The 14,595-nt window shown below is 35.0% G+C and overlaps 1 protein-coding gene and 1 pseudogene across 1 annotated transcript in view; one reads left to right on the top strand and one right to left on the bottom strand.

Moving 5' to 3' along the window:
- Stxbp3 (syntaxin binding protein 3) overlaps positions 1-14,595 on the top strand; it is a 68,609-nt gene that overhangs the window by 48,141 nt on the left and 5,873 nt on the right. The window contains exons 12-17 of the mRNA XM_046467162.2: positions 4,129-4,194; positions 5,500-5,580; positions 7,483-7,621; positions 7,952-8,058; positions 9,557-9,649; positions 11,772-11,857. Of these exons, the coding sequence (XP_046323118.1) occupies positions 4,129-4,194; positions 5,500-5,580; positions 7,483-7,621; positions 7,952-8,058; positions 9,557-9,649; positions 11,772-11,857 (572 nt within the window). The remainder of the gene's footprint in view (positions 1-4,128; positions 4,195-5,499; positions 5,581-7,482; positions 7,622-7,951; positions 8,059-9,556; positions 9,650-11,771; positions 11,858-14,595) is intronic.
- Positions 1,426-2,553, bottom strand: LOC124108656 (eukaryotic initiation factor 4A-I-like; annotated as a pseudogene).

The raw sequence follows: 14,595 nt of genomic DNA, 5'->3' as shown, positions 1-14,595 counted from the left end.
AATTCTGGACCTTCTATAGCTAAGCATACACTTTCCCTCTGCACTCTATTCCCAGTACCACATCCTGTGTGATTGAATATTGTCTGTTAATCTATTTTTTTGTTAACCTCAATAATTCCCTACTTCTGTCTTCTCATGTCCAGTCTGCTATTAATAAACCCAAATAATATAAAATTTATCCTTATAGTATACAGTTTTGACAAATGCATACTCTCATGTAACTTCCACCACAGTCAAGATACTAGAATAGCTCCATCACCCCCCAGAATTCCCTCATGCCCTTTGTAGACAGTCTTTGAACTCTACTTCCCCCATCCCCTGGCAACCACTGATCTGTTTCTTATCTCTGTAATTTTACCATTCCCAGGTTGTCATATAACTGAAATAACCTACTATGATTTTTTTCATTTAGTATAATGTACTTAATATTTATCTATGTTACATGTATAGGAGAGTCTATTACTTTTTATTCCTGATTAGTATTCTATTTGCATGGATGTTTATTACCAGTTTTAGAGTATTTGAGTTTTTTTCCCCTGAGTTTTTGGAATTCATGAATAAAACTGCTTTAAACATTGTTTTTTTCCCACAGTGGACATTCACATCTATGAACAGATATTTTCATCCTCTTAGGGAAATACTTAGGAGTAGGGTTGCTTTGTCATACGGTATACATATACTGAGATTCATAAGAAACTTCCAAGGTGTTTTCCAAAGATGGGGTACCATTTTGGAGTCCAACCAGCATGGTATGACTGTCATTCATTGTTTTCGATTTAAAGTCTTATAATTAGTTTTAGGATATTCATTGAATTTTTAAGAAATAAATTCTAATTCTCTGTTGAAATATTCCATTTTTGGATCTATGTAGTCCATCTTTTCTTTTGCTTTCTTCAGTATTAACATGTTACTTTTAAATCTTCGCTAACTCCAATGTCTAGATCTTCTTGGGACTACTTTTGATTGTGTGGTAGTTTCCAAGTCATTTTATTGTGAATTTGATGATTGTTTCTTGAAATAGTAAATGCTATCCAAAATAATATTAAAATAGCTACCATTTTTCCTCTCTCAATCTTACCTCCCTCCTTTCTGCTTCCTCCCTCCTTCTCCTCCCAAGAGACAGTCCACTGAGCAACCTCACTTAGGGATTCTCCCTGCAGATTTGAGTCATTTCCAAGGAATTCTGCTGGAGTGGGGAAAGCCTCTGGAATCTCAGGATGACTAGGTTAAGGAAATGGTATAGTGTCTGTGGGGGAGAGACAGCACCTGGGGCAAGAGTTTACCCCAAAGAAAAGGTTGTCTGAAATGTTCACAGTTCATTCTTTAGCCTCAAATTATGACATTTATTCCAAGAAAAAAAATTACAAAATATCCATCCCTTGGTTTCTTTCCATTCCCCCTTCCAGGATTGAATGCTGGCTGAGGCTATGTGGTAGGGCAGCCCTCACATGTGAGGTCATCAGCAACACTCAGATGCATCTTCTCAACAGAGGTATCTTAAAAGGTCATGATGTCCCAAAGAGTCCTCTTGTTGTTAATAGCCACATCCTTACTGCCAAAATCTTATAGCAAAACCAATTCTGTGTCTGTAGTTTTTCCTGTTGGTGGGAAAGTCATAGTTGATGACTAAAGAAAACTGTTGCATGTCAGCTTCTCTGGCCAGCATGTCACTGGTAACCAGTATTCTTCTAGAGCCTGAATGGAAATCCCTCATGATCACATCTCATTCTTGGTCTTTATCTCCATTCATGGCAGAGACAGTGAAGTTTTGGGCATGTATCTTCTTAGTGAGCAATCAACCTTCGTTCAGGTGTTGATGAAGATGCCTGCCTGGGTGATAGTCAGTTTCATAAAGTCACAGAGTGTGTTCAGCTTCCACTTCTCTCATTCTGTGTTGATGGAGAATTGGCAGACACCCTCCAGGATAAACTTTTCCTTTCGACAGGAATCGGGAATGGGGTCTCTCATGAACTTCTTGGTTACCCCAAGTACCTCAGAAGGCATTATAGCTGGACACCCCAAAATTACTTAGGTATTGCTGTTGAGCTTTGGGAATTTGTCATAAATCTGCTCCTTGAATCTATAGCTTTTAACATTTCAACAGCTTCATCCAATATAAACATATTAATATTGGGGAGCCAGGTATCTATGATTATAATAGCATATCACATAGTCAGGGGTACCCATAATGATATGGTCACCTTCCATCTGTAGCTTCTGCACCTCAATACATATATTGATTCCTCCAATAAGGATGTGATCAGAGGTATAGCCACCTGAGTTTTCTCATCCAATTCTTGAGTGGATTCCAGTACCAAGGCCTGTGTAGCCTTTAGATCTAATTCAGTCTGTTACAGAATCAAGATGGTAAATGTTGTCATTTTTCCAGAATGAGTTTGAACGTTCATGTTAAACATCATGGTAAAACTCTTAATACGAGGAATAATTACTTGCTATTGCATTTCAGAGAACTTTTCAAGGCCATTGGTATAGATGCCATGAATGAGGGACTCTTGAGAGATTTATGTCATCAAAGTTGTCAGCAGTCTTCATTCCAGTTACTTTTCTTTTTTCTTTTTTTAAATTATTATTATTATTTTTTGCATTACAATTCTTAATACACCTCCAGTTACTTTTTTTTATTAGTTGTTCAAGACAATACAGCGATCTTGACATATCATACATTTGATTCAAATAGGGTATGAATTCTCATTTTTCCATGTGTACAGATTGCAGGATCACATTGGTTATACATCAACAATCCTAGAGTCAGTTGTATTCTGCTGCCCTCCCTATCCTCTCCTCCCCTCCCCTCCCCTCCCATCCCTTTTCTCTACCCATTCTACTGTGACACTTATCTCTCTCTCTCTCTCTTTTTTTTTTCCCTTCACTTCCAGTTACATTTGATGATGCCTTCAGCCTCTCATAAGGCTAATGTTTCTGGATTAGGAATCCTGATTTGCAGGCATGATTCTTAGAAACTTATTGACTATTTTATCACTTGGATATTGACCTCTTTCCTGTTCTACTTACTAATTTTTAATTGTGTGTTAGACATAGTGTATTATACATTGCAGAGACTCCAGATAACGTTCTCTCTGCATTAAGTGTTAAGTTTCATCTGGCAAGTAGTTAAATTGCTAAAGAATAACCTTGACTATGTTGAGACTTCATGTTAGGTGGTGTTTATGATGAGCATATTTCACGTTTGCACTTAAGTCCTAGGTCATAGTCCTAGGACTAAATGTTTAGGGTGTTCAATTAGGTCTCTACTTTGAATCTGAGAATGTTAATATTTTCTTAGCACTAAAACCCCTTCAATCTCTGTGTAGTAATTAACCCAATAGTTGTCCACTAGGCCTCTGAGAGTTCTGCCCTGTATGTGTGCAGATTAGGGGCCCAAGGACACCATGCTATACATTTTGGGTTATATTCTACCTGGTTCCTTTCTCTCTGGCACCCTGCTCCCCAAATCCTACCTTAGCAGTTTCAAACACTAATCTTTTTTTTTTTTTTTCTTTTCCCAGAGAGATAATTGTTTTCTTCTTCTCAGACTTTACTTTCAGTGTGGTTTGGAAAACATCTCCAGGGAGAAGTCAGGGTGAATGCAAGAATCACCTTCTGTACTTTCCTTCACTCATAACTGTTTTTTATCCGTTGCCTAAAAATTCTTGTTTTATTTATTTGTCCATTCAATTTTGTTTGTAGGGGGAGAGTAATTTTGATATCATCTATTTTGTCTTGACTAAAATTAAAAGCTTCATAAAGTTTTCTTTTAAAAATTTGCCAAATGTAGCCAGATATGGTGGTGCATGCCTGGAATCCCAGCAACTTGGGAAGCTGAGGCAGGAGGATGGCAAGTTCAAGGCCAGCCTCAGCAACTTAGCAGGACCCTAAGCAACTTAGTGAGGCCCTGTGTCAAAAATAAGAAAGGCTGGGGATGTGACTCAGTGGTAAAGCACCCTTGTGTTATCCTCAGTACCCAAATATAAATGAATAAATAAAATTTTGCCAAATGTTTAGTAAATTAACTAAATTTAGTAGCTTAACTAATACTTCAGAATTTAAAAGTTGTAGCATAGAGTAAATTAATCATAGGTTTACTCAAAATATTTTTATTTTTCTTAGACATCACTTAGTGCCCTTACCCAGCTGATGAAAAAGATGCCCCATTTCCGTAAACAGATTACCAAGGTAAGCAATATTGTCTGTAAGGTATTGTATTGTTATTAGTTATTTGATCTAGCCAGTCCTGTAGTTAAGATTAGCAGTGACTTTCATGGAATATTTTTTGTGCATTGTCCTCTAAAACTCTTAAGATTGAAATATCCCAATATCTAAGCTTTCCAATAACATTTCTACATATGTCATTTAGATTTATTCAAATCCAGCATAGACTTTTTTGTCTTTATCTTGAACTGCTAAGCAGAATAATTTTAGTATTTATCAATCTCATAGGAATTCAGCAGTATATTGACCAGTGGTTGTCATTCTACATGTTACTTTATATTAGTAGTTATATATTAATAGATTAAGGAGGTTTTAAGCTGGTGGGGGCAGGGGGCTCTGGTAAACTTTGTTTTCCTCTGTTATTCCAGGTCTTTTTCCATATCACTGTCAGAATAACTTTTATATACTTTTATCATGTTGTACTCCAGTCAGAACCAATGAAACCTTTTCTGTTGGTCTTTAGGGGCTCACTGTTTTGGGGGGTTTTGTTTTTGTTTTTGTTTTTGTTGTAAATGGACACAATATCTTTTTATTTATTTTTTTTATGTGGTGCTGAGGATCGAACCCAGTGCCTCACACATGCAAGGCAAGTGCTTAGCCACTGAGCTACAGCCCTAGCCCCTCACTGTATTTTTTTGTCACCTTATTTTTATTCTCAAATTCATCACAAATTCAGCACTTCCATTCTGGTTTTTGTTGATTATCTCCCTTTATTCCCCCAGACATCTAGTTATTAATCTTGCCTTCATCTTCTGTGTAAAATCATAATATGAGGTAGCTAGGCGAACATTATCCCCATTGTGCAGACAGGGAAACTGAGGCTAAGAAGATGTGGTGGCAGTGGGCCGTGAGGTGGAGGTGTTTGGCTTGAAGCCAAAACAGTCTGATGGCAAGGTGCTTTACCTCCCTGAGCCATAGTGGACCTCACAGGCACTGGCAGGCACTGGGGCTGGTTGGGGATCCTGGCCTCAATGTGCTTTGCACACAAGGCCAGGTGCTGGCAGGCGGTATACAGAAAGTACACAGGTGACACACTGCTTGCACATTGCAGCAGAAGTTCACATGCAGCACTTGTAGCATGTGCCAGCGTGCCACCATAGCCTGCTTGTTCCCATTGATCACATCAATTTTCACTTCCTTTCTTGAGCTGTTTCCCTTACTTGTAGTTTACCTTCTTTCACAATGGTTTTCTCCATTGTTCTTTTAATATTATCATTTGCATAAAAATAATTAAAATGCTTTAAATGATTGATTTCTTCTGTTTTTCAGCAAGTTGTTCATCTTAATTTAGCAGAAGATTGCATGAATAAGTTCAAGCTTAATATAGAAAAGCTCTGTAAAACTGAACAGGTATGAGCAAAGTCAGAAATACTTATGTTTATAGATTTCCATAATGAACTTTGTAAGTTAAAATGTAATACTTTGCTGAATACAATGGTTGATTTTCTCAAAATCACAGACTCTTAGAAGGAGACCAACTTAGACAAGCATGTTAATACATATAAATCATTTCCCAATAGTGTTAGTCAACTTGCTGTTCCTGTAAGAAATACCTGAGACAATCACCTTATAAGGAGAAAAAGGTTATTTTGCTTCAGTTTTGGTTTGTTGATCAAAACTCAGTTTTTTAAAAATATTTTAGTTGTAAATGGACACATACCTTTATTTTGTTTATTTGGGGTTTTTAAATATTTATTTTTTAGTTGTAGTTGGATACAGTACCTTTATTTTATTTATTTTTATGTGGTGCTGAGGATCAAACCCAGGACTTCACACATGCTAGGCGAAGCCCTACTGCTGAGCCAAGACCCCAGTCCTGTTTATTTAGTTTTTTTTTTATGTGATGCTAGAGAGCAAACCCAGTGCCTCACACATGCAAGGCAAGCGCTCTACCACTGAGCCACAACCCTAGCCCCTCAAAACTCAGTTTTGTAGGTTTCAGTACATGATCAGTTGGCCTTGTTTCTTTTTAGTCCTATGGTGAGGCAGCACATGGCATCAGTACATGTCAGAGCGAAACTGCTTGTATTGCAGCCAGAAATCAAAGAGGAAGAGAGAACGGGTATGAGTTCTACTATCCTTTTCAAGGGCATACCCCCCCAGTGACCTAAAGATCTCCCAGGAGGCCCCACTTCTTAAAATTTCTACTACCTCCCAATAGTGCCATGTTGGTGGAGGTATCTTAGTAAACAGTCCTTTCTAATCTATGATTATGTATTTTGGTTGAATGGAGTGATTTAGGTTTGGGGAGCATTATTTGAGTACAGGATTAAATATAACACCCTGCAGAGAACTGCATAGGCACATTATATTTGTTTTAAGAAGCTTTATGTATAATGTTTCAACCAATTAGATCATTGTACTCTTCACAGAAACAGAATGCAAGTTGTATATAATATTAACTATTCTAGTAGCCACATTAAAAAGGGAAAAAGAAAGTACAATTAATTTTCACAATATGTTTGACTTGGGGCAGGGGTTATGGCTTAGTGGTAGAGTGCTCACCTAGCATACGTGAGGCACTGGGTTCGATGCTCAGCACCACATAAAAATGAAATAAAGATATTATGTCCACCTACAACTAAAAAATAAATATATTTAAAAAATATGTTTCACATAACCTGATATACCCAAAATATTTCAACTTATAAACATAAAATTATTAATGAAATATTTTACTTTTTTCACACCAATTATTCAAAATCTGGTATTTTACTCCCAGAGCATATCTTAATTCAGATTGACTACATTTCAAGTGCTTACTAGCCACGTGTGGCTGGTGGCTACCATATTGGATAGCATAGGTTTAGATTAATGATTTTCTTCTCTGATTTACTTTTTGACCTTTTGCGTTTTGTACAACAATAGTTTACAAATGATGTGCACATTTTCCTGTGAAATGTGTGTTCTGGGGGCTGGGGTTGTAGCTCAGTGGTAGAGTACTTGCCTTGTACTTGTGAGGCCCTGGGTTTGATCCTCAGCACCACATAAAATAAACAAATAAAAATAAAGTTAAAAAAAGAAAGAAATGTGTGTTTTGTTAAAATTTGATGACTTCATAATAGGTATTTTTAAATAAAAAATGAATTTGGTATATATATTTTTTTAGTTGTAGTAGGACACAATACCTTTATTTTATTTATTTTTATGTGGTGCTGAGGATTGAACTCAGGGCCTTGCACGTGCTAGGCGAGTGTTCTACTGCTGAGCCACATCCCCAGCTCAAGACCACTGACTTTTATTTTCATTAAGGACCTGGCACTTGGAACTGATGCAGAAGGACAGAAGGTGAAAGATGCTATGAGAGTACTTCTTCCAGTTCTACTCAACAAAAATCATGATAATTGTGATAAAATAAGAGCAATCCTACTTTATATCTTCAGTACTAATGGTAATTGATATTTTGTTTATTTTCATTAACACATTAAAGTACCCAGTTCTACAATGATTTTTTAATAAATAGTTTTCTACTAATCATAAGAGAATCTTTGGAAACTCAAAGGTAGTGGCTTAAGTTGGTTAAGATAAATACAAGGGAAAATAGGAATTAGAAGACTGAAGGGGACATAAATGGACTGTTTGATTTTTTTTGTTTTGTGTTTTTTTTTTTGGACTGTTTGGTTTTTCAAAAGCTTTATTTGTGGTATATGTAACCTAGAATTGATTGCAGTAGCAATTATGTAAATTGAGTACACACTAATATTTTTTTAACGTATCTAAGGAACTACGGAAGAAAATTTGGACAGGTTGATCCAGAATGTAAAGATAGAAAATGAGAGTGACATGATTCGTAACTGGAGTTACCTTGGTGTTCCCATTGTTCCCCAAGTAAGAAATCTTACATTGTGTGTGTGTGTATATATATATATATATATTCTTACATATATGTATGTGTGGAGTTTTTGAGTTAATCATGTTGGGTTTTTTTTAAATGTGGGAATTCATATAGACAGTCTTCTTAATTTCATACTATAGATTTTGACTAAGCAATTAAAACTTAAAAATCCCGATTTCTTGTCATTTCCATATGAGAGTAATTTGGACAGATAACGATTTTCTAGTGAATTTGTATTCTGTGGGTTCTGTTATAATTTGTTCTTTATTCTTTTCTCTTTATGATTCATTTATAGCAATTGTCATTTCAGTTATACATTTGAATTGGAATATAGCACAAAAAATAATTATATTCTCTTGCTTTAAAAATCTAGGCTCAAAGTTAAGTTTGGAAGAACTTCTATTTAGAATCCCATTCTTGGGCTGGGGTTATAGCTCAGTGGTAGAGCACTTACCTAACACATTTGAGGTACTGGGTTCAATCCTTAGTACCACATAAAAATAAATAAATAAAGTAAAGGTATTGTGTTCACTTACAACTACAAAAATTTTTTTAAAGATTCCCATTCTTTCCAGAATCCCATTCTTTCCTATTATTTTGATACTTTTATTTGAATAAATGTATTTCCTTATGCTCTCATAAATTTTAGCACTACAGCTCAAATTTTTTTTTACATTTTTTTTATTAGTTGCTCATGACAATACAATGATCTTGACATATCATACATTTGAAATCATAAATTTCTCATTTTTCCAAGTGTACAGGTTGCAGAATCACATTGGTTATATGGCCACGTATATACATACAGCAATACTAGTGTCTATTTTATTCTACTGCCCTTCCTATCCCCCCTTCCCCTCGCCTCCCCTCGCATCACCTCTCTCTACCCAATCTAATGTGACACATTTCTCTCTTTTTTTTTCCTTCCCCCTCACATCATCATACATGTATTTTGTATAACGATGAGGGTCTCCTTCCATCTTCTATGCAATTCCCCTTCTCCCTCCCATTCCTTCCCACCTCTCTTCCCTATTTAGTGGTAATCTTCTTCTCATGCTCTTCCTCCCTGCACAGCTCAAATATTGTTCAGTGAAGTTATGTGACTATACCTACTTCATTTTTTTTAAGGAAGTACTTCCACTCATGATTTTTTGTTCATTTGTGTTACTGGGGATTGAATACAGGGTTTAGTCCTGTACCACTGAGCTATATCCCCAGCCCACTCTTAGTTTTAAGTCAAATGCAATATAATATTTTCTGATAAATTAAATATCTTTGTTAGGAAGCATAAGATTATTATATTACTGAATAAAATTACTGGGTTTTTAAAAATATTTTTTAGTGTTGATGGACATTTATTTTATTCATTTATTTATATGCGGTGCTGAGAATTGAACCTAGTGACTCACACATGTGAGTGACTACCACTGAGCCACAACACCAGCCCCAAATTACTGGTTTTTAATTTTTTTTTTCCTCTATTGATATTAGTCTCAACAAGGCAAACCATTAAGAAAGGATCGGTCTGCAGAAGAAACTTTTCAACTTTCTCGATGGACACCTTTTATTAAAGATATTATGGAGGTAAATATCATTAAGTTTCTACTTACTTCTGAATGCCTTCTGTAGAGCACTCTTGAACTCTTTTTATGTTTAGCTGTCATTGGAGTATGTCTAATGGGGCAGGAATTTTCTGCAATGCTTGGTGGATTCACCAAAATAGGCTACATCTGGGTCAAAGGAGGAGAGGATGATCTTGAAGATTCTTAACTAAGAAAAACACACCACTGTATGTCTCAAAATAAATAAGTAAATAAAAATAAGCACACATCTGTTTTATGAAAAGCAATACCATTGTTTTAAATAACTATAGGTAGTAAGTGGAATTATGTGAATGAAAATTCAACAGAACAACATTCACATATATACCACTGTTAGAAACCATTAAATGCCAGTACTCTTAGTAGTATATTAGTGATTAAAATATAAACTTCATATAGTTGCTATTAGATCTAACATATGAATAATGCATTTAGAACTGTTTTTTTCCTAGAAAATAGTATTCAATTATAGGAAATTGTAAAATGAACTAATTTAAAAATTACCTTATGAGGGGGCTGGGATTGTGGTTCAGGGGTAGAGTGCTCCCCTAGCATGGGTGGGACCCGGGTTCAATCCTCAGCACCACATAAAAATAAAGGCATTGTGTTGTGTTCATTAAAAAAAAAAAAAAAGCTCTATGCAAAGCAGAGAATTACGAAGTGAACACAGTAGGTATTTAAAAAAAAATTACCTTATGAGCTCAATAAAATAGTAATTTATTCCAGCTTTCCTTTGACTTAAACTTCAATTTATACTTTCCTCTGAGTGCTAATTTGGTACATATTACTATGATTTTTTTTTTGTTTTGCTAGATTAATTGATACATGTGTAAACATACATGAAAAATCTAAAGAACTTAGTTTTCTGCAATGTAACTTTTTTCCCCTTCAGCAATTACAGAAAACTAAGTGATTTATCTTAAGCTAGTATTTTAAAAATAAATATTTAAAAATCACTTTAACAGTAATTTGCTTATTAAATCAGTGACAATCTTGGGCTTGTAGGATTTCTCCTGAAACACAATTTCTTCCTCTCTTATGATCTTATTGAAATAGTCTTGACTACTTTGTGCTCACTTCTTGTGCCTGCTTGTCTGTACCATTTGTATTGTTTGTAATACAGTGATGTCCAAAAAATTTATTATTATTTTTTTTACCAGAGGATGAACCCAGGGGTGCTTAACCACTGAGCTACATCCCTAGCCCTTTTTAATTTTTATTTTGAGACAGAGTCTTGGTAAATTGCTGAAAGCCTGCTAAGTTGTTGAGCCTGCCTTGAACTTGGAATCCTCCTTCCTTAGCCTCCCGAGTCACTGGGATTATAAGCATGCACCACTATACCCAGCTCCAAAATTTTGATCATATAGACCTAATTATAAAAAATGTGAACATGAATCTTTTTATAAGTGATAGATTAACATACTAATAAAGCATATATAATCTCTGTATAAAATATATTCATTATACTTAAGTATATCGTAAAATGCACCACTGAACAAAGGGAAAATTCTAGCAAATAAAGTGAAAAGAAAAACTTTCTTCATGACATTGGATTGTTTTGAGTATCTCTAAGCCGGGTGTGTGCAACCTACTTTAGAGTCATTGCTGTTAATGACAAAGTCTTGAAGGTATGTCAGAACTGGGATAGTATTTAGAACCCCTAGCACTCTGTAGTTAAAAAAGGTCCTTGTGCCAATGCAGGGACCTTCCTAATGAAGAAAGATAGGTCTGCAATAAATAGTAGTTGAATAAGTAAGTAAATGATAGTGTTAGTTTTTGAAGCAACTGAGTTTCAGAAAGGACCAATCTTGGGGATGGGGTAGTGGCTCAGCGGTAGTGCGCTTGCTTAGCATGTGTGAGGCACTGGGTTTGATTCTCAGCACCGCATACAAGTAAATAAAAATAAAGGTTCATCAACAACTAAAAAATATTAAAAAAAAGAAAGAACTAATCTTGTTATCTGTTTATATTCTTAATGTTTTGTTATCTGTTTATGTTCTTAATGTTTATTTATTATAAATACAAATTTTGTCCTTCACTCAAAACAAACAGAAATCTTCAACTTAAAATATCTTTTTAATGGTGTTAACTCTTTTCTTCTCTAGGATGCCATTGATAATAGATTAGATTCAAAGGAGTGGCCGTATTGTTCTCAGTGTCCAGCAGTTTGGAACGGCTCTGGAGCTGTAAGGTAAAACTTATAAATGAAAGTCAGTGAAATTTTCAGTGTGATGCTACAGACTAATAATTGAAAGTAGTAAATAGGTACTCTCGTATTTGGCAACTCTCTTTGAAGCATATAGTCACATCAGAGGTAGTTTTTCTTTAGCTGTAACCTATTTTAAATGAGTTCAGGTAAGCAATATGAAAACATAGTTTATTTTTAAAAATATTTTAATAAATATTTCATTTATTTAATAAATAAAAAGTCCCCCACCTTTCTTTTCAAATAGCAGAGGCCTTTTTGACAATTTTTATGATGGAATATTTGAAACATTCAGAAAGATATAGAAAATATTATAATGTATTCCCTTATACTCAAGTACCCAGCTTAACAAATAAATCATTATAAATATAATTCACACTTCCTATATATTACTCTCTACTTTTATTATTTTTCCTTTCTTCCCTATCCTTAATTTTGTGTTTTTAATCTGTCTTTATGCTTTTCCTATCTATATTTGTATCCTAAACAATATTTTGAGTTATGTTTTACAATAATTTTTTTTTTTTAATCTTTGGCTTTCAGCAGTTTAATTATTTTGTGTCTAGGTACAGTTCTTTGTGTTTATTCTACCTGCAGTTTGTTGAGTTTCTTGGATTTGCAAGTTAATTGTTTTTTAGATTTTTTAAAATGTTTTTTATTAGTGCATTACAGTTATACATAACATATTTTTGATTGTCTCTTATGATGATAAAACTCTTATTATGCAAAACATTGGAGGACTTGACACTGCCCCTAGGATCACAGAAACTCTGTTTTCTTTTCTTTTTCTTTCTTTCTTTTTTCTTTTTTTGTTGTTGCTATTCTTGTGATATGTAATACCTACTTGTCTATATTTAGGTTCACAGATTTTTCGGATATGTCAAATCTGCTTTTGAGACCATCTGCTGATTTTTTCATTGCACTTAACATACTTTTCACATTTGGTTCTTTTTTATTTTCATCTCTTTCTTTTTCCCCTTCTTATTTGGAATGCTGGGGAATCAAACCCAGGGCCTCACTAATGTTAGGCAAGTACTCTACCACTGAGCTTCACTTCAAATCCTAGTTCCATTTCTGTTGAAAAACCCTATTGGTTAGTGATTTTTTTTTTTTTTTTTTTTGCATTTTTGTAATAACTGCTTTGAAGTCTTTGCTAGATCCAACATATGGGTCTACTTATAGTCAGTTTCTGTTGACTTCTTTCCCCAAAACATGAACCACACTTCCCTATTTTTTTGCATAGCTACAAATTTTTGGTTGAAAATTGGACCTTATAGATAATATATTGAAGCAACTCTGAGTTGCTTTTTGTTGTAATTTGTGTAGACTTAAACTATGGACTCTTTCTCTTTTGTTTATATAGCCACTGATATCATTGCTGCATTTTTTAACCCTTTAGCTTGGCTCTTAATGGTTAGTTCTGTGTGATTTAGAGGTCAGCAATTTATCTGTGCAGAAGTTGTGCTTGAGCACTTTAAGCATGTACAGTCTCCATCCTCTGCTAATCAAGCTAAGGGTGCATTAAGGAATACATTCCATATAGCCAGTTCTTCAGTCCCCACTTTTTTTTTTCCATCTCACTTTTTTCCCTAAGTGTTCTCAGGATTCTCTTGCATGCAGAGTTTTAGCAGTCAGTTAATGATGTCTAGAGAGCTTTATCGTTGCCTTCCTTAGATTTCTCATTTTCAAGATTTTCAAGGTTTACATATTAAATTTCTGACTGATTTGCTGCCAAGCTCAAATTGAGACTACAGTATTAGGCTACCAAAGCTGTAGGTCTTCTTCCTCTGAAACAGTTCTGCCAGTTTAAATTATCAAAGCTACAGGGTTTTGTGTACTTTGTTTTTGTTTTTTTGTTTGTTTTTTATTGTTGTTTTTGTTTGTTTTTTTCAGTTGTAGATGGACATGATACCTTTTTTATTTATTTATTTTTATGTGGTGCTGAGGGTCCTAACCCAGTGCCTCACGTGTGCTAGGTAAGCCCAGTCCAGGATTTTGTACTCCTGCTACTACCACCCCACATTACTGGTTTTCACAGGCAGTTTTAAATCAGTAAAGCTGTATTTTTTCTTATCTGAGAAGGCAGAGCAATAGAAGTAGGTTGCAGTCCTGGGCTAGAAGACCATTCATAATGACTACCACCTTCTTTACCTGGTAATTTAGGATATATTCAAGAATAAATGCTTCTCAGTTTGTTGTCTGCCTGTCAACAATTTCCAGTTGACCTGAAATGTTTGGGTTCCCCACACACATACACAATGTCATCTAGGTTTATATACTTGTTTTCTCACAGGGAAATCTCCTGCCCACTTTGTTTCACCATGACTGCAAGTCCTTTCTACATTTTGTTCTTTTTATTTGGGTTTTTTGTTTTGTTTTGTTTTTTAGTACTGGGATTGAACCAGGGGGTGCTCTACCACTGAGTTACATACCCAGTTCTTTTTATTTTTTGAGACAAGAGTCTTGCTAATTTGCCCAGGCTGTCCTTGAATTTACATCCTCCTTCCTCAGCCTCCTGAGTTGCTAGGATTACAAGTGTGCACCACTGCTCTCAGCTTTTTTTTTTTTTTTTAAGTGGGGGAGGATACTGGGAATTGAATCCAGAGGTGCTTTACCACTGAACTGATCAACAAAGTCTGAAATTAGTGTTTCTACTCTCCCCTTGAACAATAAAAGAACCTTAAAACAATTTAATGCAAACCACATACCCTTAAATGTTATAT

Source organism: Marmota monax, unplaced genomic scaffold (assembly GCF_021218885.2).
Source record: "Marmota monax isolate L192 unplaced genomic scaffold, Marmota_monax_Labrador192_F-V1.1 WCK01_AAM20220418_F8-fsc00181, whole genome shotgun sequence".
Lineage (NCBI taxonomy): Eukaryota > Metazoa > Chordata > Mammalia > Rodentia > Sciuridae > Marmota > Marmota monax.
Note: the sequence above shows the minus strand (reverse complement) of the source record. Positions and strands in the feature narration are given on the sequence as shown.